This window comes from Botrytis deweyae (assembly GCF_014898535.1).
Source record: "Botrytis deweyae strain B1 chromosome Unknown BDEW_006, whole genome shotgun sequence".
In the NCBI taxonomy this organism is placed as follows: Eukaryota; Fungi; Ascomycota; class Leotiomycetes; order Helotiales; family Sclerotiniaceae; genus Botrytis; species Botrytis deweyae.
The window spans coordinates 493059-520423 of record NW_024066213.1 but is presented as its reverse complement, the minus strand read 5'-3'; the positions used below and the strand labels follow the sequence as shown (position 1 = coordinate 520423).

The 27365-nt window shown below is 40.7% G+C and overlaps 7 protein-coding genes across 7 annotated transcripts; 3 read left to right on the top strand and 4 right to left on the bottom strand.

The window, feature by feature from the left end:
- Positions 1–540: 540 nt before the first annotated feature.
- Positions 541–1388, top strand: EAE98_003370 (uncharacterized protein; the record flags this gene model as incomplete). Its single annotated transcript, XM_038950990.1, has 2 exons — positions 541–900; positions 951–1388. The coding sequence occupies 2 exons, from the start codon at positions 541–543 to the stop codon at positions 1386–1388; spliced, it is 798 nt and encodes a 265-aa protein (XP_038812454.1).
- A 2161-nt stretch (positions 1389–3549) lies between these two features.
- EAE98_003369 (uncharacterized protein) lies at positions 3550–7519 on the bottom strand (the record flags this gene model as incomplete). Its single annotated transcript, XM_038950989.1, has 5 exons — positions 3550–3803; positions 3859–4161; positions 4213–6026; positions 6082–6825; positions 6876–7519. 5 exons carry the CDS (start codon positions 7517–7519, stop codon positions 3550–3552), a joined length of 3759 nt encoding a protein of 1252 aa, XP_038812453.1.
- A 1735-nt stretch (positions 7520–9254) lies between these two features.
- On the top strand, positions 9255–12877 carry EAE98_003368 (uncharacterized protein; the record flags this gene model as incomplete). Its single annotated transcript, XM_038950988.1, has 5 exons — positions 9255–10565; positions 10620–11513; positions 11571–11643; positions 11695–12445; positions 12502–12877. 5 exons carry the CDS (start codon positions 9255–9257, stop codon positions 12875–12877), a joined length of 3405 nt encoding a protein of 1134 aa, XP_038812452.1.
- Positions 12878–13678: 801 nt separating this feature from the next.
- EAE98_003367 (uncharacterized protein) lies at positions 13679–15184 on the bottom strand (the record flags this gene model as incomplete). Its single annotated transcript, XM_038950987.1, has 3 exons — positions 13679–14947; positions 15005–15076; positions 15128–15184. The coding sequence occupies 3 exons, from the start codon at positions 15182–15184 to the stop codon at positions 13679–13681; spliced, it is 1398 nt and encodes a 465-aa protein (XP_038812451.1).
- Positions 15185–16787: 1603 nt separating this feature from the next.
- Positions 16788–17786, top strand: EAE98_003366 (uncharacterized protein; the record flags this gene model as incomplete). The annotated part of the gene is made up of 1 exon (XM_038950986.1): positions 16788–17786. The coding sequence occupies one exon, from the start codon at positions 16788–16790 to the stop codon at positions 17784–17786; it is 999 nt and encodes a 332-aa protein (XP_038812450.1).
- A 3383-nt stretch (positions 17787–21169) lies between these two features.
- EAE98_003365 (uncharacterized protein) lies at positions 21170–23043 on the bottom strand. Its single transcript, XM_038950985.1, has 5 exons — positions 22909–23043; positions 22710–22853; positions 22608–22655; positions 22247–22541; positions 21170–22176 (listed from the first exon to the last, which is right to left on the bottom strand). The coding sequence occupies exons 1-5, from the start codon at positions 22984–22986 to the stop codon at positions 21458–21460; spliced, it is 1284 nt and encodes a 427-aa protein (XP_038812449.1). The 5' UTR covers positions 22987–23043; the 3' UTR covers positions 21170–21457.
- A 1297-nt stretch (positions 23044–24340) lies between these two features.
- EAE98_003364 (uncharacterized protein) lies at positions 24341–25726 on the bottom strand (the record flags this gene model as incomplete). Its single annotated transcript, XM_038950984.1, has 2 exons — positions 24341–25450; positions 25661–25726. 2 exons carry the CDS (start codon positions 25724–25726, stop codon positions 24341–24343), a joined length of 1176 nt encoding a protein of 391 aa, XP_038812448.1.
- Between the last annotated feature and the right edge of the window lie 1639 nt (positions 25727–27365).

Genomic DNA, 27365 nt, shown 5'->3' with positions numbered 1-27365 from the left:
GCTAGTAGTGATCCCAGCCTTCTTGTCTGGATTGATGAGAACACAGAAGAGCCGGTGCGGCTCAAGACGAGCTCTACTATCAATGACAGTGGGTAAAAGCATGTCGGCTTCCTCGTAGGGGGGTTCAAGAAAGGTGGTCAATTTCAGCTCTGATTTGTGCCGAGCCAGCGCATGAACTCAATCCAAACCTGAGAAAATATTGGTGAGAAGGGGATGAGAATCGTTCAGAAAGGTGTCTGTCATATTCATATTACCAGGGCGAGATGTAAAAAAACGTGGGGGAATCTCCTTGACCCCTCAAGCAAACAAAAGCACTTCAGGGTATGTTGCCTAATCTGGCAAGAAATAGTTCTTTGCCACGAACCTGCATTCAAATTATGGCGCGGCGTGCTGCTACGTCTGCTTACTCTAATACCCCTGTTGTCCGACGAAACTACTGAGCTTCGATTGAAGAGAAAAAAGCATATGTAAAAGGAGATTCCAGAATGATCTTCTCTTACAAACCTACATCATATTCAATTCAGGAACTTAATTTTGTCTATGGCTCCTATCCTGGAATTCAAATCCGCTTTGGAGGCTTCCTCGTATCAAAGCCCCGATGGTGGACCTGCTTACTCCCTTCTTCGTAAGAAGGCAGTAGATATGGCCATCGCTATGGGTTATGATTCCAGTACTATGGTAGAATGTGGTGTGAATTGGTCCGATGACCACGATTCGTTCAAATATGTCAAAAACCATGCATATCCGCATTATGTCAACCAATGCAACTTTCGGGTATTCCAGTCGTTCGAAGCACAACTAGGTAAAAGATTCCAGGATCTTTTAGATACTCAACACATCGGTGTTATGGTGAAGACATACACGATTGATCTCAAGAGAGTTGTGAAATTTCCAGACTCGGTATGTGACTAGCACAGGATATTTTTGGCTCCAGACTGATTGTAAGCCAGCTTATTGTTGCATACCATATTACTGAGGTTTTACCCGATCGTTATTTTGGGGTGATATCTATATGGTCACTTTGGCAACAGGCTATTGTGGCTGACTGCAGAGGTTATGTGGTGTTTTTTTATTACGATCGAGGAGTGCCGGCAAATTTGGTCGAGGCCGGTGGCGTGTATAAGGATTTGTACGACGCGTTAGTTGAGCGAAAGGAAAAGGAAATAGCCATTGCAGCGAAATGGGAGGAAGAGCACCCCAAGAAGTCAAGGCAGCTCTTTAAACCTCGCTCTTCATTGCTTTGTTGTAGTCAAAATCAACCCAACAGGACTTTTGAATATTTCCCACTCCAAACACCCGCAGTCTATTGTCTTCTACACACAAGAATTCCAGAACAGCACCTTAAATGGGAAGTTGCCTTGATAATGTGTAGACCACTCGAAAATTGAATCATAATTGTCTTTTGAAATTCGCTTTTGAGTGAGAAGATCACTTCATGTTTAAGCTGCCGAATGATGTTGTCGGTTGCAGGTGATTACTGGGTAGGCTCTACGTAGAAGAAAAAAGAGGCCGGTTTTGATCACTTTTTAACACTTTCAATAAACCAAATTCTTCTCCTTAAATCTAAAATAAAATACAACATTTGATAAGAATCAATATAAATAAAAGGTAAAAAGTAATATGATATTTTCAGATTTATTTCTTTTATTTATGATTGATTTATAATACAATTAATTTAAAGATTTTATTAAAGATTTATATGATCAAAATCGACCTCTTTTTTCTCCTACGTAGAGGTAGGTACCTACCTATGATAAACCACAATCCCGGGTCCCGACACATTGGTTCTCACTAAGCCTTATTATTATGTATCTATGTATACATGTATGTGCTTGCAGGATGCAACAATACGATACGATACGCTGTGATATGATAGATACGATAACTCCACCAAATCTTCCATCCTGGGGTACAGTACGCTACGCTACGATGCGGTATGCTACAGACGGAAACGTGCATGCAGCAATCATCAAGCATCAAGCCACCAGTTAAGTTTAATTGACAGGTACCATACCCCCAGAATTTAATCATCAGAACTCTCTCCCCAAAGTCAAATTTTAGTGGAGTGAAGACGACATGATATGAAATGTAGAAAGAATCCCAGGGATCGGAAAATTCACAAATATATTAATTATTCCCCCCTTTTTCCCCGCCTCGTCTCTCTCCCATGCGCATGACCTTTCCTTTTCCGGTATATAGTATACTTACTACCTAGGTAGATATTACCTATATAGAATAGATGGATGGGCTCGGATGGGGAACCGCATTACATGCATTGCATTGCCGTGATAACCGTTTTTGTGGTTTTGTGGCGTTTCTGGGGCGGAGACGAACGAACGGGCGGATACCGCGGGTTGGGGATGGACTGGATTTACAAGGCTTCGATTTACAAGGCTTCCATTAACCTGGAGCATGGAAATTCGTGGTGGAGATATGCTTGGGTGGATAGTATGCATGATTGTGGAGTTTGGTGGAATGCTTTGTAGATCGTTGTTATTTATTCAAGTGTGTCTACTTTTGACCCGGCAAGTCTGAATAATAAGATTGAGAGGAATATAAAATGCTGTTTATGATGGGAAAAACATCCTCGATAATCGGGAGCTGGGTAGTATTATCACATTCAAGAATATTTGCTCAAATACCTAGACTGTCATATTCTCAATCCCATGACGATCAGCATCTCTCTTTCCCAATGAGGGGATTGGCATCACACACCCACCTACGTACATACGTAGTAACACAATACACGACACTCGATGCGTAACGAGAACACATAACTCCAATATCAACTCCACAGTTCTACCATAGGAACTTCTCCTAATAACAACACAAAGCTATTCACCTTTCAAGTCCCCTCCAGTAAACCAATGTCGAATCCGTTGGATGCGTAGAATGAAAGCTCTCATGTGAAATATGTCTCGGTTATGCATACCTAGGTATATATATACGTACCTAGGTATGTATACTATGTAGGATTTCCAGGGGGAAAACATCATCACGATTTTTTCACCACGTCCATGAAAGAATTTCACCATGATATACCAGCTGTACAAGTCACACTACCAAAAGCAAGAACATATACCCATCAACATGAATCAAAAAAATCAGATTTTCTAAGTAACCTTACACAAGCGAAAAGAACACATTTTCCCCTATTCGAAAGTAAAAAGAAAATTAATCATCTTTAACGCTCTTCCATCTCTCTTTGGTAATAGACTCGGACCGCCTTTTGACCTGCGTCTATCATAATTTCTACCCCTTTTTCGCGGCTGCGTGAAGAATATTAAGTTACTTTTTACAACTCCTTCATGCAACGCAACTCGAATATCCACCACTCTATCAAAATGCCAAAGAAATTCACTATACTGAACAAAATATATCTACAAAAAAAGCAGGTGCCATCCAAATACTGCAATCTGGTAAACCTGGATTTCAAGTGTGTCCAATCTTGGGCGAGTGTAGAGAGATACATCCCCATACGCAAATGTCCAAATTGGGGGTTATTAACGATACAGAATATCGAAAATTGGCGGACGCCATAAGTTGGGTTTAAGAAATAACGGTGTCAGTTATCATCGAGTTTACTGTTCTCACCATCATTCTCTTCTTTTCTTCATCCATGATGAGAACTCCACGAACTTGAAGGACAGAATCTAAGGTCTCTACAACTTTATGAAAGCTGCTTGCTGCACCTCTTTCCTGTGTAATTCGTGCTACAGCGAGATTTATCTTTCTGCCACGGTCCAGATGTTCGAAAACCGTTAATATCTCGGCGGCGAATGATACCTCTTTTAGGTTCAAAACTGTTTGATGTCAGTAAAATATTGTGAAAAACTCACGAGTAAGCCGGAGACTTACAATTTTCTGAGCCGACTTTGCCAAAGACTATGTTCCTCTGCTTATCAACCTGAACATCTTTAATGCCATATCGTTTCCAGTCTTTGAGCACCTTGGCAATCTCCAATCTTGCTGTACGTCTCGAAACGGAGAAGCAGATGAATTTCGAAGCGGGCTTTACATGGAACAACTTGGCTAGCCAGTTTTGTTGAGGCTCTATTTGACGTGCTCGTGTGGTCTGATGAATACGATTTTGGCGACTCTGTTGTCTGGAATCTGCAATAGAATCTTGAATACTCATTTCCTCGTCGAACATATCATGTGCTGTCGACCTGTTAGTCTCATCAACATCAAAATGTTTCAAATTTAACTCACTAGCAACAGTCATGCCGGTTTTTGGTAGCTTTTTCTTGAAGAGCCTACCAAGAATGGACCCCTTTTTCTTTGTCGGTGGAATCGGTGGAAAATCTTCTGCTTCTGACTTTCGACCACCACTCTTGCTTGATGACTGGGACAATAAAGTATCATTTCCTACAATTGATGAACTTCTGGATTCGCCTTCATCACTGGCCTTGGAATTGCGTCTAAACCAACCTGATCGCTTTTTCACTATCGTTCCCGCGTTACTATCCTGAGCATATGGGTCATCTAGGTTGGAGTCTTCATCAATACGAGATAATTCTGGTCCGACATCTGCCTTGGAGCCGGCATAATATTGGTGATGTAGTCCCTGACCAGAAGATTGGTTCTTGAGAGAGTTGTCAAAAGATTCTGGCCCAGATTGTCCCTTTGTCTGGCCGCCTTGTGAGCTTTTCTTCCTAATAGTAAGAGGGGCTGGAGCTTTAACAGGGCTAAATGATGCCGCGGAAGCATTAACCACCCGGATTGTTTCTCTTTCGTTGAAAAACTTGGAATTCTTCTTCAATGTACGAGGTTCAGGAGCTGATGCGATGCGGTCAGATTCGACTTTTCGAGGGGATGGTTCATCTCCATATGCCTCATTAATCGCAGGCAATGGCCGGGTGTAACTCTTCTGTTTCGTTTCTGCAGGTGCAGAAACTGCGCGGCGATCTTGACGTGTAAGCAATGGGGATGCAGATGGAGGTAGTATAAGACGATCAATGTGTGATACCATACGATCAATGTATCCAGGGGAATCTTCTCCAGAAGCCATGCGTAGTGTAGCCTGCTTGCGTGCTTCTAACAATTCCCTTTTGACAGAATCCGATCTAGCAGGTGGCGGAGGTAATGGTCGTGAGTCGAAAGATCCGTGTCTGGGAGTTTGACTTTTCGCTGGCACATTAAGCATAGGCGAAGGACCGCGAGAAGCCACGCTTGAATTTCCTGAAAATCGCGATGTGTTCTGGGAATTATTTGAAGAAACGACGGATGTTCTGTTGAACGCTTCATCGCAGTCTTTGGCCAAGCTACTGCTCAATTGACGGACATCATCTTTCCATATTAGACTACCCCGTCCAGATTTTTGTATGATAGTAGTAGTAACCTTTGTGCTCCCTGCTTGTGACTTTTTCGATCGGATGTAGCGTGTTGAGGTAGAATTTTCAATGGCAGGTCGTAGAGAGACTCTCTCATCAGCTCCCGCTACTTGCTCTCCTACAGAAGTCAATGGGCCATTTGCAGACATAATCTTTTGACTACTTGATGATCGTCTCTTAATATGTGAGAACTCTACACCACGTTTGTGACCAACGGTAGCACGGAAGGGAGCACTTCCTCGACTTCGAGTAGAGCTTGCAAGCGAACTGCGAGAGGCATATACTCTAGATACTGGCTTCTGTAATCTACCCCGATCGCTGGTAGACCTTGATGTTGACAGTCGAGAGGGCTGACGGTACCGGCCATGTTCTTCATTCTGAGGAGCATGAACAGTGACTTTGATCTGATCGTCAGACCTGAGTGAATCAAGGTGCTGTGGCCTTGAAGCATTGAAAGGATCATAAGTGTGTTCGGACCTATTACTGACCACAGTAAACCTGGAAGCTTGTTGGCGATGATGACTGCTTCCTGTCTGTGGTGGGAAGTGACAAGTAGAATATGTCTTTGTCAGTGTCGAGGGTCTGATGTGGTGGTAGTCACTGTTGGAATAACTTAGGTCAGGTTCGTAGTCTTCAAGTTGAGAATCCCTATATCTCAGTAGCAAAGTGTAGAAGCGCTTCTGTTCGTTAGGTCTGTCTTATTATTAGCATATATTTAATAGATAAAAAAGTTAGCTAAACCACCCACTTTTCGCTCAACAGTGTCTCGATGAGTTGTTCTTCTGAGTACGCATGCCACATAGACCACAGTTGCCTTAATAAATCCTTGTCAATATTACTTCGGCGTGACACTGGCCGTGCACAGTCGATCAGACTAAGGGACGGGATGCTTTGGCCGCTACCAAGATTGTCCAAATAGTCGTATTTTCTCACCACTGGGTGCTTCCAGATTTGATTAAGCGTAATCCTCTCTTTTGGATTCACTTGCAATATTCTAGAAATCAAATTTGCTGCTTCTGGTGTGAATTCTGGTGCCACTTCATACTCCCCTTTTTGGATTTTGCTGAGTAGTGGATTGAGACGTGCCCTATCATTGCCGACACCCTCAACATCAAATGGCAGTCGTCCGCACAAGCTGGCATAGAGAATCACGCCCATACTCCATATATCGACCTTGTCTCCCCGATATTTGAATCCACCAATCAATTCTGGTGCAGCATAATGTGGGCTTCCACAAGAAGTTCTTAATTTGTGATCTGCACCCTGATGCAGCGCAGCCATTCCAAAATCTGCAACTTTGATGTCCCCAGTGCTTGTAATTAGAATGTTTTCCGGTTTCAAATCTCGATGACAAATATTGTATGAGTGGCAGTATCCTAGAGCACTCAAAAGTTGTCGAAAATACTTCATTGCAGTCTCTTCGTCCAGCCTTCCGTTGTTTGCGATTTGAGCAAAAAGCTCGCCATTATCAACATATTCAAGAACCAAATAACTATTGACTGTTAGAGGCTAAAATTGCTTTGGATTCATAACATGACTTACATTTCAGTGCGGTTTTCCCATATGTCGTAAATCTTCATGATATTTGGGTGTTGAATAAGCTTCATGATTGCCACCTCTCGCTCGATGCCTACAGGCATTCTTCGCACTCCATCGCTTTCATCATGTAGCGGATCCAAGCGTTCTAGGTTTGCAAGACTTCCCGCCTGGGACATTTGGGCATTTCTCTTTTGGACGATTTTGATAGCCGCCATTTGATGTGTATTCCTGTTCTTCGCGAGGCGTACTCGTGCCGTTGCCCCCTCGCCCAAAGTTTTGCCCAGCTTCCAGGGACCAATAAATTTCTTGAGATTTTTACCATCAGAAGCAGCGGAAGATGCGGTCGAAATCTGTGAGCTTCTTTTTGAGTCCGTCGCAGCTTCTTTCGATATAGCAGATAGCCTAGGGTTGACGACATTAGAGACAGGAGAGGGTATTCGAGTATTGTCAAGGTATGAATATTGTTCGCCTGGAGAAGCAGAAGCCTGGTTGTAAACTTGCAGTAAACCATCTTGTCGTGGACTATCATGATTTGTTGGTGTGGATTTCAATTGCAGTTTGGTGGCACTTGGTTGATTATTGTTGACTCGTCGAGTTGCTTCTCCTAGAGGTCGTCGACTTAGCGGGCGCGTGTTTTGTACACTCATTGTTATGATAATCTTCAGTATCTGATCGCAGTCTTTTGAAATCCCTCGTGCCCACTTTGATGTCGATCGACCGTCCTGATATACCACAGGATGTGGGATAGCACTGTTCAAGTAGTATTCAACTACGGCAGTTGAGAGTCCCAGAGTGCAACTTAAAATGGCATAGTGATGTGAAGAAATGAGTGTCGATGGTAACGAAAGTGCCAAAAATGGAGCGGTCGAAAGGCCTAGAAGATTTTGATTAGCCTTCCATTGTGGTCAAATCCAAATGTTTTATCTTGAGTTGCAGTAGTAAAGTTAGTAAACTCACCAAATTACAAGATTTGATCTGCTTGAAAAGATATGTGTGTTCGAAGAGCTTATCGTCTCCAAGGTAAGATTGTTTTGTGTCGATGCACAGAGTAAGAGCGAATTGAAGTGAAAGTTTGAATTAATGTCGTATTAAAAAAGATAGTAAAATAAGAACTTGTCGAATGTCCTCAGAGCGAAAAATAGTACTCAAGAAAAATTGGGATTGCAAGATCGCAGTCACTATGGTGAAGTTTTGATTATGTTGATGTTTTGTTTACAACTAAAATTCCCCGCGATTGCATGCCAACCAAAATCGAGAGAGGAATGCCAATCTCAACCGTGAAAGGATGATGATTGGCTCGGCTATGATGATTTCTATATTAGAGCACTTTGGAGATTCCTTGAACTGGATTGTCATCTAATCATTTGAAAGTGTATAGACCCAGATAGATGATTGATAGTAGTGAAGCATCTAATATTCTAATCATCTAGACTATGGGTTTCGTGAGAGTTCATTCTCAACTCATGGCCACATCACAATGTGTACCTAGCACTTTAGGATAAACAAGACACTTGTAGATTTTGAGACGACTTTATTGTGAAATGAACGAATCTTTCAATGAATATGAAACATAAGTAGATGTTATGACATTTACTTGCAGGTCAAGCAAGTATACTAGTTTTAGTTCCAGATTATCTATACTATGAATAATCAGGACAACTTCAATAGTCCTTCAATTCAATGTAAGCTTGCCTTGCAATGCATAGGTATAGGAAGCTACATATAATACAGGAGAAAGCGCGTCCGCCTTATCTCCTCTTCGATGCACATCTAGTTCAGTGGGATTGGGAGCCTATGATTGTTAGCAACATCCGTTACAAAGACGCAAGCAGTTGGCTTTGTGGTGTATAAAGCCCTCTTGTTTCATTTATAGAGAAGGGGGAAAGGGAGAGAAAGTCCATCCAGCCTACTACTTTCTCTGCATCTCCCATTTGCCTCACTAAGAATGTACACGTAGGATCATGGTTCTTGAACACCATCTATTCCAGTGGCTTTGTGACATAATCTATCATCTGTTCTATTCCGTTCTCATGTCAAATGCAATCATGGTTTAACAAAGGAGAGAAGCACAATCAGTTGAGAAATGTAAAAGAGGGTGAAGTGTGGTTGAGGTGAAGTTGAAAATGCGAAATCAGCTGATCAACCATCAATGGTGGGGTAATCTCAATACGCTACCCTCTACAGTACTAGCGCATTGATGCTAAACGCGAATTCCTAAAGTTTAACGCGTCTTACGCAAACTACGGTTCTTTAATTGAATTAGTTAATGCACTCCATTCATCTATCTATACCTTGAAAATGATCTAAGTTCAAGCACCTTAGCACATCTTTTCATTGGTTCGATTGAATTTACAACAATCTTTCAGATCTTGAATCGTTAAAATGGCACCACAAATGCCATCTCGTGGGCGCCGGTCAAGGGAGGGAATCGATGGCGATGAAAGTTCACAAAATATTATACCCACGCGACCTGCGAAACGATCACGTACCATACATTACGAATCTGAAGAAAGGATCCTTGAACCCGATACTTCGCCATCGTCGGGAGAAGAAGTTGACAGACAAAATGTCGGAAGGGTTCCCGGTACTCCCACAATCGCATCCGAACGCGGCACATTTGCCCCAGGCGCTATAGTTCGAGTTAAGCTCAATAATTTTGTTACCTACGAGAGTGCCGAGTTCTTCCCTGGCTCAAATTTGAACATGGTGATCGGTCCAAATGGTACTGGTAAGAGTTCCGTGGTTTGTGCCCTCTGCTTGGGGTTGGGTTCTTCGCCAAAAAACCTTGGTCGGGCGGATAAAGTGGGAGAATTTGTCAAACATGGTTCACGGGATGCTTTTATTGAAATAGAACTTCAGAAGAGAAGCAACGAGCGCGAAAACCATATCATCAAAACTCGAATTATCAAAGATGGGAACAATTGCGAATTCTGGATAAATGACAAGAAGACAAGCCACAAAAATGTTCTAGCTTTGGTCAAGGGTTTCAGCATTCAAATTGATAACCTTTGCCAGTTCTTGCCGCAAGATAAAGTCTCCGAGTTTGCAGCATTAACACCCGTCGAACTTCTGCATCATACACAAAGGGCAGTCGCTGCGCAAGAGATGCTGGACTGGCATGACGAGCTTAAGAATTTGAGGAGAGAAGAGAAATCGAGACAAATCCAGCTTGAACAAGACAAGGAACAGTTGATAAATCTTGAAAAACGACAGGCGGGGCTGCGTCCGGAAATGGAACGACTCGAAGAGCGAATTCAGATTGAGAAAGACTTAGAAAAACTAAAGAACAGTATTCCTTTTGTAGAATACAGAGACGCACGTCTTCGATATCAGGAATGCAAGGAAGAGAAGGTAGAAGCAACCAAGCGGTTTCGTACTTTGGAAAGCCAGGTCGAACCGACTCTGCGTTTCGTTAACGAAAAGGATTCCTTGGAGAAGGAACTAGCCAAGATCGTGTCCAACCGCAGGAATAACCTACAACATGCAGAAGCAGAGGCCGATGTTCTTCTGAAAAAAGTCGATGAATGGGATGACAAAATTGGGGATTGTGATCGGAGAATCAAAGTTGTTCTAGAGGCAGAGGATAAACGCAAGAAAGATCTTGCAAAGGTCAAAAGGACCATAATTGACCTTGAAGCCCGCCTGCGAGAACCTGCAATAGAATTCAATCCCACTGAATACAATCAAAATATCGTGAGTGCCCAATTCATCAACTCTTATATAGATCCTTGCTGAATTTTTACCTAGAGAGCAATCGAGCAGGACATCAGAGCCATCAAAGCAACAGTAACGGAGCTCGAACAAAGCAGAGAAGCGTTGAAAGCCAAAGGACGAGACTTACGAGCTGAACAAGACAGAGCTAAGCAGGCTCTCGCTGACTTTGATAGTCAAGCTGGGAAACAGATTAATAAGATTGCACAGCATTCGAGAGATACTGCTACAGCTTGGAAGTGGGTTCAGGAAAACCAAGACAAGTTTGAGAAGGAGGTCTATGGCCCTCCCTTGATAACATGCTCTGTGAAAGACCCAAGATATACTGATGTTATTGACTCATTGTTTCGTTCGAGCAACATGCTCACTATCACAGCACAAACCCAGGCTGATTACAAGCGATTAAACAATCAGTTCCATTCAGCAGAGATGAAGCTGGCGGAGGTCAGAATACAAACGAGCACACAGACTCTTGCTGAGACTATTGGTCGGTCGTCGGCTACTATAGCTCAACTGAATAGTGTTGGTCTTGATGGGTGGGCTATTGATTTTATTGATGCCCCGGAGCCAGTCCTTGCTATGCTTTGTAATGATATCAAAGCTCACAAGACGGCAGTTACCCTCCAGGACATCAGTGACGAACAGTATGAAAGAATTGTCCGTACCGGAATTACATCTTTTCTGACAAAAACCACTTCGTATAAGATTGCAACGCGAAGAGAATATGGTGCCACGTCAATCCAGACTTCCGGAATCAATCGAGCCAAATTTTTCGTCGATGGTGTTGTAGATACTTCAGGCCGGCGTGTGATTGAAGAAAATCTGGCAGACCTCGACCGACAATTCGAATCCCTAAAGAGGGAGGCCAAAGACATCACTGAAAAGATTGTACAGTATTCGAGTACTGCAAATCCGAAAAGGGATGAACTGGTAGGTAGTCAACGATTCTCGTGTTAGCATACATTACTAATGAGATTTTGTAACCAGGATGCGCTCATGAAAGAGAAACAACAAAAGCAGAAAGCTTATGGTGAACAAAGAGCTCTTCCAGGATTGCTTGGTGAGTGGCACAGCCATAGATATACTTGAGCATATACTGACATGGTAGCAGCTCGAGAGAAGGAGTCTTTGGAGAGATTGGAAACATCTAGCTCTGAATCTAGGGCGGAAATTCAAGCAATTGTAAAAGAGCAAGACATTGCTGGTCTCAAAAAGGGAGAGCACGTGATGAAACATATCGAGCAAATCAATCAGATCATTGCTTGTTCCGAAGAACTTGACGAGGCCGAAATCCGACGTATTGAAGCAGGTTCAGATGTGCACGCTCTACGAGAGCGCAATAGTGATATTGTAGCAAACCTTGAAACGGAACGTACACGACTAGGCGAGATCGAAGCACAGTCAAAGCGAGCAACTCTGACTGCACGAGCTGCACTAGAAAGATGCAAAGATATCAGAAGAGGGGCTGAGGAGAGAGATGATCATGACTCTCTAGAGTACTTCTCCAGCATTTCCCCGGATAGGACAGTCGAAACTATACAGCAAGAGATCAACAGCGAGGAACATAAACTCGATTTTATTCAAGCCAACAATCCAAACGCTATTAGAGAGTATGAGAAACGTCAAGTTGACATCGGTCGATTAAGCACCAGAATCGCTGGGACCGAGGGTGAACTAGGAGACGTCGCTCAGAAGGTTACTGAGATCATGACGAAATGGGAACCGAGACTTGATGCGCTTGTTGAGCAGATCAGTCAGGCTTTTTCCCATAATTTCGAGCAGATTGGATGTGCTGGTGAAGTTGGTGTGTACAAAGAAGACGATTTTGAAAAATGGGCAATTGAGATCAAGGTCAAATTCAGGTACAGTCATTTTATCAAAATATCTCAGACATGCCAACTTATTAACATCATAACAGAGAAAACGAAACCCTTCAGCTCCTTGATAAGCACCGTCAATCGGGAGGTGAACGCTCTGTTTCCACAATTTTCTACCTCATGTCTTTACAATCACTTGCTCGCTCTCCTTTCCGTGTCGTCGACGAAATCAACCAAGGAATGGATCCTCGTAACGAACGAATGGTCCACGGACGTATGGTCGAGATTGCATGTCAGGAACATGATAGCCAGTACTTTCTTATTACGCCGAAGCTACTACATGATTTGAAATATCATCCTAGAATGAAGGTTTTGGTCATTGTCAGTGGTGAACATATGCCAGATGACCAAAAGAATTTTAGTGTGAAACGCACGCTAGAGATTAGAAGACGTATGAGGGGTATTGCTGCTGCATGAGTCTTAACGTATCGGACTGGAGTTCTGGGTAAGGTCGTTGGTAATGAATCCTAGGGGTGGGTTTATGGTGTCTTGGTGTATAAAAGGAATCTTCTACCCATTTTGTTGTGTTTAATAATGTTATGATACCCATGGTACGAGGAATGGTTTGGGATGGCTCTGTATGACACGTATTTCAGTTGATGATAATGCCATTCGACTTTACATATAGTTCAATGTAAATATTTCTTTGGTATGGGCTGATATGGCGTAGTTATTCATGTAATCTAGTCCATATATCAGACCCAAAACGCCAACCAACCTGGTTCATTGATGTTCTTGAATGATTCTCTCCATCCTTCTCTTCTTTTCTCTCTTTTTGATGTTTTCCTGAAACCCGTCCCTTCACACATAAACACCACCTTGCCCAGCTTCGTTTCGAAGGCTTTCGAAGCGGACTCTATTTGTTGAAACATTCATGAAATACTTCTGTTATTTTATGACATATTTATACTCCACACACCATTTGTTCATTTAAAGGTCAGAAAAGAGATCATAGAACGGCTCATGTGATACTAAGGACACTGGCAATCTTCCATATCTAGAGACTCAGAATCTGATACAAGCTGCTCCTGAATCAATATAACAGTACAAATTTTCTCTCGATGATTTAAACCTTCTGGAATTATTCTAGAAACTGCAGTAATGGGGCTGTACATCCTATGAAGTGCCAATTGAAACAGGAATTCATCGCATCTTTGCAGAGAAATAATACAAGCTTTCCAAGAATCTATAAGAGCCGGTTTTCCAAAATTGGTTTCATCAATCGTTCCTCCCTGAGTCTCGGACTTTCGCTCTAGAATATGATGAGAGCACCGCTTCACCGAGAATTCGATCATAGTGCGCACGAAGCGTGTGTAACTCTTCAATCGAATCGTATACTAGTACAACCGACCTAAGAATATTATTCAGTCCCTCCTCTTCGTATCGATTGTCCCATGAACCTAGTATATCAGCAATAGGCTGGTTTCTCAGTAGTCTTCTCATTCCAGTATCGAATCCCTTGTCAATCCAGGATCGAATGTCCATTATCTCCTCTGCTGAACTACCTATTTTATACCCTGCCAGATGTGTGTTTAGCTCTCTCAGTAACGGTACCGTATCTATCCACGCTATTTCTGGGCCACCGGATTCCACATCTGGGGAAGATGGACCAGGGTTTGGTCTATCTGATTGTTCTTCTTGATGCTCGAATTTGCGCTTTTTGGATGAATGCCCGTCCGTCTTTTTCTGCAAGTCGAGGTTTTTGTTCTTCCTAAATGCTTTCTCGAGTTCGTCGTCCAATTCTTTCCGAATGGCTTGCCTAAACGAACTATTAAGAATTTCTTTCTCATCATAGTATTTTTCCCTCTTTTGATCCTTGTCCATTTCATGCTGGTTCGTTTTGTGATCCTCCATTTCATAGTCATCCATTTTTTTGTCTTCCATTTCCTCCAATGTTTCACTCTCTTCCTTTTTGTACTCATCAATTTTGTGATCATCCAGTTCCTCCTCCGGTTCGTCCTCTTCCTCCTCATTCTCTTCCCTCTCATTCTCTTCCCTCTCATTCTCTCCCGATACATCGTTCTCATTCATTCTATTCTCGCCCATTTCGTCCTCACCCATTTCGTCCTCGCCCATTTCGTCCTCGCCCATTTCGTCGTCGACCATCTCGTCGGAGGCCAAATTTGCGTCTATTACTGCTAAATCGGCTCTCGCTTTTCTCAATTCCTCTTCTAATTTTGCTTGTTCAGCTCGCAAATTTTGATTTATCGTCCTTTCTATTCGAGCATCTGTTTCTGCCATCCCAACTTGTATCTGGTCGAACCTCAGTCTTAGTTTTATCACCTGTGTCTGATCAGAGTCTTTCAGTGATTGTCCTATTTGTCTGAGGATATCATGTTTGAGCTTGTGCCTCGCGTCTTTGAGCCTAGCGTTTGTGGATATATCCGAGTTACCAACAGAGCTATTAGAAGGAGGCGATACATTATTTGGAACGGGTTCTGCCACAGGACCAGTCCCTGCATAGTGGCAAGAGGGTGATATATAGGTCTAGACTTCGTATTAGGGAAACACATTCTTCAGAGAGAATCTTTTGAAATGACATACCCATTCCGAGTCTGCAGGTGTGAGGATTGGAATTATCGGAATGCTTTGATCAGGCACCTCTGGTAGGTTTCTCTAAATCTTGCGTTGGCATAAAGGGACTAATCTAATACAAGCTTGACATACCCGCGCTTCTTCGAGTCGGTTTTCATAGCCACGAGCGGCCATCTTCCGCCTTAGCATATCTATTAATGAATCAAATGTATGTATGACTTGAAATATTATCGAATCGAAGCCTCCAAATAGTTAAATCGCGAAATCCGAATCAATGGTGTGGTTCGGATTCGATGCGTGAAACTCATGAAGTTGTCGGCTGGGTCGCTATCCTGTGGGAATTTGGCTGGGGATATGTTATTCTTATGCTCCTTGGTAAGTGATACTCAATGCATCGGTATTCTGAATTGGGGTAAACTGCTTGAAGAATGGATATTTGTGATATAGTTGACGGAAAGCGCGGAGTCGAGGAAAACGTATTGATGCTTTTGATTATCACTTCCTCCGAAACTTTCACAAACCATTTCTGATTCACAGAACAAGAAAGTGCAAGTCTCGTTTGAAAAGTATAAAGCAAGATAGTAGTATGGGCTCCAGTGACCTTTTGGACAGTACACTTGGGTACCGCTCTTTGTAAGTTCGATGTATGACTTCGCCCAAGAGAATTATTTGAACCATTCCGGGACTATTTCTATTCACTTGTATGAACATGCGTGCAGATGTAAATTGGAGTTGGCCCCCAAATTAAAGGAGGAACGATGAATTCAAACTTCTACTTTATTTTATAGTGGATATCTCAATCCTTCAATCTCTCCACTACACAAAGAAGCGTGTTATAGCTCTGTGAGGATTGCGTGCGCCTCCCATTTCTAGGGTATCAGATCGTCTGGTCTAGCGGCGTAAACATAGGCTTTTGATATATGACAACAACCCGATATTCAAACTGGACTCAGGATATCAAGCAATCTGCATGATCTAAGTGAGTTTGGGAATTGGAAGCTTCGGATCCTCGGCCTGTAGTTTGGACTATCGATAATCAGCTAGGCCCAAATTGAGTCTATCAAGATTCAAGACGCAGCACTGAACATTCGAGATTGTTAAGATGCCTATCTTTGCCAAAACAAAACACAGTGTGTCTCCCGAAATGAAAGTTGTGCAGTATTCTTAACCCTAATTGATGTTGTGTTTCCAAAACTGAAGATTTGGGTCGAGCATATGACTTGAGAAGATCAACCTAGCGTGAATACTCCCCGCCGAGGAAAAAATGAGGTTTTAAAGATGAGAGGAATGCTTGTGTTGTAACAGGAGGTTGCAAGTCATCCCAGATGGTGTTTTGAATATTGTGAAGATATGGGAGAGTTGAAAGTGTCCATGTGAAATTCTCAATCCGTTCGATTGGAGGTTATGGAGTAAAGATCTTTGTCGAAGAAACTAAATAAGCCGTCATATATGCTGATTTATTCGTATTATAACCCGAACGAAACAGGAGTGGCTAGGCAACACAGGTGGCATCAGAAAAAGAAAGAAAGAAAAGAAAGAAGCCATACGACAGAGCCAGACAAGGTAAAAACAAGTCTAATAAAATTTTGACGCCTGCCAAAACAGAAGGAACATCCAATTGGCAGAACCTTCCTCATAAGAAAATCTCATGCACCTGCTAATATTAATCCATAATTTTGAATTAAGATCAAATTCGACTGAAGTCATACGACCCATGAATCAAAGTTTTCAAACACCTATATTCCAATTTATCCCAATTCCGACATACAATTGCTAGAAGCACTAACAAACAATGAGGGCAGCAAATGGAGCAGAAAATACTTTCCGCTGCTTTCCTGACTTGTACCTCGAGCTACGACATCACATTTGGCGTTATACTCCTGCTCTTTTCCCTCGAATCATCGAAGTCAGACCACGCACAACTCCGACCGAAGCATGGGATCCCCTTACCACCAAACATCATGTTAGAGTGACTGCACCTATTGCCCTCTTACAAATCAACCACGAAGCTCGAGAATTGCTGCTGCCATTCTATACTCTTCTTAGCTCAGACGTGACCCTTACCCAGATCTCCAAATATCACTTAGCTTCTCCAAGTCCTCACGAGAAGCCACCCATGGTCAACTTCGATACGGACACTATATATTTTAGCGTAGCTTGGAGTACTACCGAAGAAATTCCATATCTATCTTTCATACAACGATTGTTCCAAAACTTCGATCAAGATAAACAACGAGTGCGAAGACTGGCGGTGGATAATTTCTCAGAGTTGTCGAGCTTGATAGACTTTCCCTTCGAATTGAGACAGCCTGCAAGCGGCGAACATGGCATCACGAACATCCCAAAATTGCAGAGATTGGAAAATTCATATCTTGAACAGATAGAATCTAAAGACGACGAATATGGTGCCGAGAATCCTACAGAGTTCTCTTTGGATTCGAGACACTCTGATGATCGCCAGGCCGCCTCGGAACCTTGTTTACCGTACAAGAATTCAGCTCTCTTGGAGTTCAAAAACTTGGACGAATTGGTCATAGTCGTTAAGCCTACTCACTTGAGGGCTGATGTGGCGTTGGTTTGCTTTGTAGATCTTGGGAACACCAGCATTGGAGAGGAAGAGGAGTGTGTCAATATCCTACGTGCACTGGGTTCCGGAGGGTGGAAAGTACCGAAGATAAGAATTTGTACAACACATGTAGCTCCAGCAAACAATCGAAGAATGGAATCACAGGGAGCCTATTTGGAGAGAGTATATGGAAAGGCTTTTGTTTTGAGGTTCACTGGAAAATAATATTATTAGCAAAACAGAATGTAGAAATTACACAGAATGGAAGATCCTCGCATTCGGCTTAACCGTTTGACCGATGTTACCCGACGTTGAATTATTTCTTTAATTTGAGCTTCTGTGGTTCAATTATATTTTAATTTAACACCACATCTCATCAACAATTTGCCTTAATGGTAAAATGACCAATTCGAGTTCACTCGAACATCACTCTCGGTCGTCTAGTTGGTTTATGACGTCAGACTGTAACTGCTCACGTGATCTGGATGTCGCGCGTTCGACTCGCGCCTGAGAGAACAACCCTTTTGCTTCTTTTTGAGATATGTCTTTATACAATGTTTTGCGTTTGCGTTTTCCTTTTGATGTAAGAGGCGTGGTGGGGTGGAAGATTGCGGGTGGATATAGTTAGTGGAGCCGAGATGAAGATATGTCGTACCTACCGTATAGAGAATTGGGGTCATATATGATGGTTATACTACCCCTGTAATATAGAATCTGCGGTACAACAGATACAATTATTGAAACGGATATATAATGGATATAAACTCGAAGCTATCGTAATCTTCTAATCTAGAATAATATAATCTGATTAAAGCTAATAATAAATTTAAATTCGAAGTGGTTAAAGAATAAGGGTTCGTTCGAATCGATTTTTTATTTTATTAGTGAAATCTCTAATAATAATAAAATGATAAGGGATTTGAAATATTGATATTTAAATGAAGCTAATATATTTGGGGTAATATTGGGATATACAAGGTTGAGTTGAAAATAAAGAAATTAAATTGAAAATGAAGAAGATAACACTTTTTCTCAAATATATTAGTTTAACTAAATCTCCAAAATTACTTACTATTAAATACTATATAAAAAAGATTGAGAAAATTTGTTATATTTATTATTTTAATATTATTAAACTCAATATTTTATTAGATCTACTATTATATTCGGTAAATACATTTATTTGAGCTAATATATATTAGATATAATATTATATTTAGTAAACATTATATTAGACTAATATATTAGTCTAATATTTAAAAACAAATCGATCCGAACGAGCCCTAAGAGTAATTATAGGGATTAAATTGATATACCTCAGTTTTAAGATTGAATATAGTTATATCTAATAGCTTTGAATTAATTAATAGGGGTATTATACTTTCTTTCCTTTTTCTACTCAATTACTATATAATATTAATAGAGTAATTGTTACGTAAGCGGATACAATAGGAGTTGTAAGCTTTACCACTACACCACGCACACAATCTGTTCAAAAGGTATAGTATCAGGGATCGAAGTCCTAATAGCTTACTACTATATATATACCCTATAACAGTAATATATAAAAGTTATACTAAACTAACTAACACTTACTCACCATCACTCTAAAACTTCAAAACCACTATATTTAATTATTTTGAATATTGAAAAGCTTTAAAATAACTAAAGTTTACTCTAATAGTATTACAAAAATAATAAAGGAATATAATAAATAATATATAATAATTGAATAAACCCCCTATAGAATAAGTATATTCTAAATAACTTCAATCTATATATTAGTCAGCATTTAGAGTTTTAAGAAAGTATTCGTTCTATATCTATTAAATCGCTTATATTCATAGGTTTTTTATATTTATTATAGTATTTAATCGACTGCTTAGTAGCTTTTTTTGAAATTAGATAAGAGTATTTAATTAACTATATAGCGGTTCTACTGTAAGTGAAACTTAGTACTGGTTATATGACCTCTTTCTATAGCTAGTATTTATAAATCTTCTTTGTATAGTTTAGATATTACGGAGGTAATAGCTAGGTCTAATAGTTACTTTGATTAGGAGGTAGGTATATAGAGTAATAATAAACTAGATTGACTTGAAGTATAATTATAAGGATTACACCTGCTTTATATACCCTGATCGAGCAAGGTACTCGCCTAATTAGGTATATAGGGCACACAAATTAAATGAATAAAATAGTGTTAGTAATCATGAGAGTGAATACTCCAAAGGAGTATCGGGATTAGTACTTGTAAGGTTACACTATACGGTGACTTCCGTAACATTAGAAAAAGCAATCAGTTCCTATCTACCTCCTTATACGTTTTATAATATATTATATAGAGCCTATTCCTCCTCTTCTCCACCGGAGGTGTTATATTTTAATAACTTATCTGTAGTATTTACGAAGGACTACTTTATAACCCTACTACCTTCTACTCTTTTATACTATATCTATTATACTACGGATATAAAAACCCCTTATTTCCTCCTAGGTAGGTAGGAATAGCCGAGGATTATTAATAGAGTTTACCTCTTTGTTTTTTTATATAATACTCTATATGAATTTTTTAATTTAGAATAATTTTTTAATTTTATATTTATAATTTCATCTTTTAAATCTTTTGAAACTTTTCAATCTTTTAAATCATTCAAATCATTCAAATTATTCAAATTATTCAAATCATTCAAATCATTCAAATCATTCAAATCATTCAAATCATTCAAATCATTCAAATCATTCAAATCATTCAAATCATTCAAATCATTCAAATCATTCAAATCATTCAAATCATTCAAATCATTCAAATCATTCAAATCATTCAAATTATTCAAATCATTCAAATCATTCAAATTATTCAAATTATTCAAATCATTCAAATCATTCAAATCATTCAAATTATTTAAAACTTTTAAATTTTATTAGAAGTTAAGTAATAATATATATAGAAAAATTCTATAAAGAACTAGAAAGGAATCCGAAGGATTTCTGAAATGATATAGTTTCTCGATATGTCACGTGACCCAACGGGCCTCGCTCCTTCGTACAAAAAACATTTTGGGCTGAAAAATCCATATGACGTGCTATACTTTTGGTTTATTGACTATTAAATTCAAGTATTCGAAATCAGGTCTAGTCAGATCTCGTCAGGCTTTTCGAAATGATCTGTCAGGTATTTCAATGTTACAGTCATATCGCCATCTATGTTTTGATGGAGGCTCGGAATAGAGTCAGCACTGTCAAGTATTACCTACAAATTTTAGGGACATGTGATATTGATGGTCTCGCCCTTATAGGTTGTTTATTTCTGTGCCCGCATTTATTTGTTAATATGAGATATAAGATAGGCTTTCGCATCGAGAATTCTCTTGCTTATATTATAGACTTCACAGGTTGCTTAGGAGCGTTGGTAGATGATACTGGTATGCTTTTCATGATCGTATGGTATACCTGAAGAACAATGTTAGATACCTAGGTACTTGTATGAGCTTTCTTATCTTAATTCTTTTCGAACGTGTATTTGCGACTGAAACTCCATCAATTGTATCCCGAGGTCACTGGTTGGAATCGGGCGTCCACATAAGATGTGTGGCTCATGTGTGTGGCTCATTAGCTTTCACGACACACCTGCACCTGCACAACCTGGGCAAGTACGATATTGATTGATTGATTGATTGATTGTTCGATCTATTCGTTTGTACTTATGCGGAAACCAATGAATGAATAAAGCACAATCGTCCCTTCTCAAGCTTTGTTGAACCTTACTCGAGTATATGAAGAATATCAAACTCGAGACCTCCAATACTGCCTAGTACGCAAAACACGAGTGAGTATATTACCTCATCTCCCAGATCCTAACGAACCAACACGTCCACGCCACCACTATAGTCCTCTTAAGATCTATCAACGTTATGCATGTCCTTGCTGAATTTGCAGCCTTTTCCAATTCTTGCACACGCCTTGTCAGGACATTGATGCCCCGATAAACAATTTTCATCTTCGCAATTCAACTTGGAGGGACATGGTTTGAAGCGTGAGATGAATCGTCGAGCGTCGATTGCTTTTTCGTCAAGCCTTATCCCGTGCAAGAAATTACACTTCTTATACGGACATTCTCCAAAAATATGAAACATGTTGCAATGTTTTGTGTTTCTCATCAAAGTAACGAGTGATGAAGGCGGGGAAATGATGGCATCGAGACGCTGTCCTTTGCGATTGTGAAGTACTGCATACTTAGTTCGTGCCGGAATAGCCACTGAAGAATCGCTGCTTTCCTCCATACTCACAGCATCCGAAACGACATTACTCAGCATTCTTGTAGCATAGCTGGGCGTATCTGGGGTGGAACTTCTAGGAGGTGTGGTTGGTAATGATACTCGCCGAACTGATAACTTTGTGTTTCTGAACACACCCGGGAAGCGAGCAACGAGGAAATTTTCCTTCATTATTGCTAATTCTTTAGCAAATGGAGGCCCTTCAAGCAAGACAAGTCGATTACTCTTTGCAACATTTCCTACATATGGCTGGAGAATTCGCGCGTAGCCATTATCTGCTGAACCACCAAAGATAACCGCTCGGCATTGGACATCAGCCATATCGTGCGTGAAACGTTCTACGAAGAGGGTCAGTAACGAATTTTCCATTCCAACAGATTTCATTTTTCATGAATTCAGGAAAAGTACCTTTCAGCTTCGAATCCGCACACTCCTTACCATCACCTGCATCCACAAAATCGCACATGGGGTGTCCCATATTGAAACCGCGAACAAACATATCAAAATCATCTGCATTACCTATGATTTCATTGTTACTGTAGGCCAATGCCAAGCCTTTCTTATTTGCATACACTCGAATGCGGATTGAAATCTGGCTTGGTAACTCAAGCTCCGTTGAAAGATAATCGCCCACTTTTGTTCTTAGGCGATGGACTGTCTCTAGCCCTCCTTGCTGAGAGGATTTGATGAGATCATCGCAAAACTTTCAACATTTAGTGACTGCCAAAGTACGAATTTGATGGCTAGGAAAAGTTGCATCTGTACATACCGTCATGCAATCACCATCAATGAGAACCGACACATAACTATTGGAATCCTTCGAATGTTGTCAATAACGATGTTTTCAAGAGCAATCATTGGCCAGCCATACAATTCTCTCTTCGATTCTCGCAAGATTCACCTGAACATCAGAGAGTTTCGACTGGTATAATTTCGCAGTATCCTGTTCTCTCTCAAGATGTAACTTCGTCTCCGTCAGACCACTTTCCAACTCGTTGATGCGGGCAAACAGTTTCTACCAATAAAATCGTCCGTTAGTATTGTGCGGGGCAGAAAGACAAACGACTAACCCCAATGAGTTGATCCTTTCCCTCCTCAACCTCTTTCAACTTATGGAACTGCTCCTGAAATACTTCAAGAGAAACCATGGCTAACTTTAACAGCCCAACACATTAAACAGGCAACTTTCACACCTTCATTAATACCTACTTGTAAAAACGCAAAGCAGGTATTTAAACAGAACCGTAGAGGCACAGACTGGGCACCTTCGCTTTACATGTCATGTGAAAAATATGCAATGCTACCCTAGAGTCGGTTCGATGTTGTTACCAAAGAAGCCCTGCACAAAGCCTTACTTGACACCGATTCGGACATTCATGCATATGCTTCGCCAATAGATTATATCTTCGTGTGAGTGCACACTACGATGGCAGATTCTGTGTGGACAATGAGGACCCTTGCCTTCATCTACGAAAATTTGAACCAATCGCAGCTCGTGATTTATATTTGGTTTGTTTCAACAACCTATGGCCAGGACCTTTCGCTTCATTCGCATGATTCGCATCTACTATTATGAGTTCAACACAGCCTTGCGCGCGCTTACAACCCTGTAAGTAAGTACATTTCTCAGCTCCAAACTTCAAGGTTTCAGCAATCTCTTCAATTCTAACACATTCTTGACTCAACTTTCATCGCGACGGTAGAGTCAGGACTTCCTGAGTACTTGTAAGTTTGCACCTCTACGCCACTGCTTTTAGGTCGGTTATGTATACTTTTATTATCCTTTCCTTGGATTATTCCGCAGTCAACTTCGGGAGTGTGATTGGGTGTTGAGAACATAATTAGTAAGCGAAGAGATCTAGATATTCTCTACTCTGTGTCTGCGTAGGGCTGTAGCTATGCTGTGTCAGACAATCTGTATTTCCCCGCCTTTTATACGAAAATACGAGACAATGCAGTCATAGTCATGACTGGATTCCTCGAGGGATTTGAATGATCTAATTTTTGCGTTTGTTCTTTACATTCATATGGCCACTCTTCAATTCACTTCGTTTACGTCATCCTCCTTCACGTATCGGGTCCCAGACAGTCAAGCTATATCGGATCTTGTTGAACAAATTCCTCAATTTATTATATCAATCTATATTACGCGCGTGTGAGATCTGCCATCCGCTATATGGAGTATCGTATTCACACGAAAAGAATCACAAAACAAATTTAACTGCGCGAGTGTGAGATCTACCATCCGCTATATGGAGTATCATATTCACACGAAATTACAAAACAGATTCAACGACGCGAGTGTGAGATCTACCATCCGCTATATGGAGTATCGTATTCACACGAAATTACAAAACAAATTTAACTGCGCGAGTGTGAGATCTACCATCCGCTATATGGAGTATCATAATCACACGAAAAGAATTACAAAACAAGAACAAATCCCAGCAAACATATTAAACAAATTTCCCAACTCCAGAGCCTTGTATCTCTTACTTCAAATTATTCTTGCTTTTCTCCATCCTTGGGTCCAAATTGTTTCCAAGCAAGTGCTTTTTTCTCCTCCTCCTTGGCTTTCTTCTTCTCAGCTTCCGTCTTAATACCGCCAAATTGGTGAAATTCTTTGGCGTATTTCTCGTCGGCAACTTTCTTCTCCTCAGCTTTCTTCTTCTCGTCTTCCTTGTTGACACCGCCAAATTGATGAAATTCTTTGGCATGTTTCTCATCGGCAGCTTTCTTTTCCTCGGCTTCCTTCTTGAGATCTCCATGTCCACCGTATTGATGAAATTCCTTGGAATATTTGATTTCTGCTGCGGTGTCCTTCTCTTTCTGCTCCTCTGGAGTAAGGTGCACTGGTGGTTTGGGTCCGAAGAATTGCCATTTGAAAATTTGGATCCACAATCTCTTTTCAACAGGTTTCTTCTCTACCATGGTCATCATTTCCTCTGAAGTAGAATTCTGGATATCCTGGGTCGTCGTCGTTCTCTTTTCGGCTGCTACAGTGCTCAAACCATACCCGTTTCCAGCTACACAAACAGTTCCTGGAGCCATGTTTTGAGCAACACTCCAGGTACCGCTGGCGCATTGTTGGAACGATGTTCCAGAAATACAGCTGAAAATGCCTTCAGTAGTGCAAGTGCCCTTCTGTTCAGCCTTGAAGTCAATGATATCGTCAGCTTCAAATTGGATAGTGTAATTATTGTCTTTGTAATCATCTGACTTGATTTCAGAATATTCTTGACCTGCAGATTGGGAAGCGGTAATTTCAGGTTGGGTGGTGGTTGATTCGGATTGAGGAGTAACAAGTTCAGGCTGGGTAGTGTTTGATTCAGATGGAGAGAGAGTAACTCTAGGTTGGAGAATGTTAGGGTAGGACTCGGGATAGTCAGTCCCACAGTGTAGATTGCAAAGGCCAGCAACGAATTCTCCCATCATGCCGTTTGGAGTCATGCCATGTCCAGCCCCACCGGCTTCGAAAAATTCCTTTGGTGGACATTTTTCACAAAAGTCTCCCCATGGCATGATTCGCATATACTTTACAGGCAATTTTTGAGAATCTTCAATCTTAGATTCTTTGTCGGAAACACCGCCGCATGTGTCACAGCGTTTTTGCTACGATTTGTTAGCTAAAGTTCACTGGGTTGATTCAAGAGTTCAAGGGTCTGAACCATAGAACTAGTAAAACAATAAGAAGCTTTCAATGTCCAAAACAAGCTTGGTGCCTCAAGTGACTTGAGTGTCCCAATCAAGTTCGGTTATTGAATGCCTTTGATTGCTCGTCTGCATTGAGAGTATCTAAGAGGAGATGGAAGTATAACTTACAGTTGGTAAACCTTGTACTGAGGTGAAGGCCAAGATGGCAGTGATGGCAGCTTTTGAGAAATGCATCCTGATATCTTATTGTCGTTGATGGTAAAGTGTTGTTGTATGTTGTATGTTGAAGTGTTGAAGTGTTGTCGTGTAGTCAAGTGTGGTAATGGTGTGTGTACTGTCTTGATCGATGTTTGATATTTCGAGATTCAAAAAAAAAATCAGAGAAGTAGGGAATTTCCAATCGCTTTATAGTAATTGAGAATTCTGGCTATCGGTTCTTTGGAGCTACTTGATAGCAGAGTTTCAATAGTTTGGAGAAAATTTTCGCTCTTCTTGGAACTATTAGATGTGATCTACTCAAGTTTAGTAGAGAATATTGACATTACGCACAAAGTTTGGCCTAAAAATAAAATTTTGATGACGATCTTGCACTTTTTCATAGTTTACTAGGTGATGACTCAATTATTGCGTGCTTGAAGGTTGTAAATTGGCTAATTTGGACGCAAGTGTCTTCTTATTTGGTGTAAGTAGTAGTAAACCCAAGTCCTGCGGTCTTTTTTTGATGCGGGGTGATAGACCTCCTCCATCAAAGCTAAGTTCAAGCTTCTATCATCATTTTTTCGGAGTCCCAGATGAGTAATAGTTGCAATTAGTACTTTATCAGCTTTTAAAGTTCAAGTATTTTGATTTTAGTAGTTAGTTCCACACATCATTTTTGTACTGGTGCTTTCTCTGTGTTTCGATGTTCGAGAAACTCGAGCACTATGCCAACTGAGGACATTATCCACCTCTGACAGGATCCTCTTCTTCAATACTAGTCTATGAATAAAGACTTGGATCACAGAGACAGCATATTTGTCTTTCTAAAATAAAACTTAGATTCAAAATTGCTCATATCATACCTATCTTCTGACCAGACCGAGAAAAATCTAGCCAAGCTTCATTGCTAGTCACTAGTACATCTCACTCAAATCCCACAGATTATACTTTGCGAAAATTGACGGAGCAACAGAGATTTCATATACCTAACAGTTATTGAAAGGTCGAATATTCATTCCAAGATAAGCTATTATCAAAGAGATGAATCTCAACCTCTTGCTTACCCATCAAACCCTCGTCTTTCCTCAATCCCCCCCATTACTTTTCATCCAACCTTCCCCAAGATCTTTTCAGACTTGACTAACAAAAGTGGTCATTAGAAATTTCCATCCCCCGCACGCTAGATTGCAGAGCCTCATCTACATAGATCTCCACAGTAACCAATAGTACGTTGATAGCTTGATGCTCCCCACAAATCATGAAGATCTATGATCTAACTCACTTCGTCCAAACTTAAAGTATTGAACACCGTTTCCACAATGTCGTCTCGTCATTTCTTATGGACTCTTGGGATGAACTAGATAAATTCTCTTGGTATATCACCTCATATCTCGCGACCTAGCTCTAGCTCCAGCTCTAGCTCTAGAAATCCGATGAAAAAAAATCGATTTTGCGTGTCTCTAAATCACCTCCTTGAGAATTTCCTACTTTATTGAGCTAGTGCTCAAATTTTCCCTGAATGAAAACATATATTTGGTGAGTCACATTCACCGACGGAGTGTGATCATCTTTTTTGATTGTACTAATGGTTAATCAGTGATTAGCATGTATGATGAACTTCATCCATCCGGTAAATCGGAATAATCTAATCAGTTCTGTGAAAATTCTGATTTAA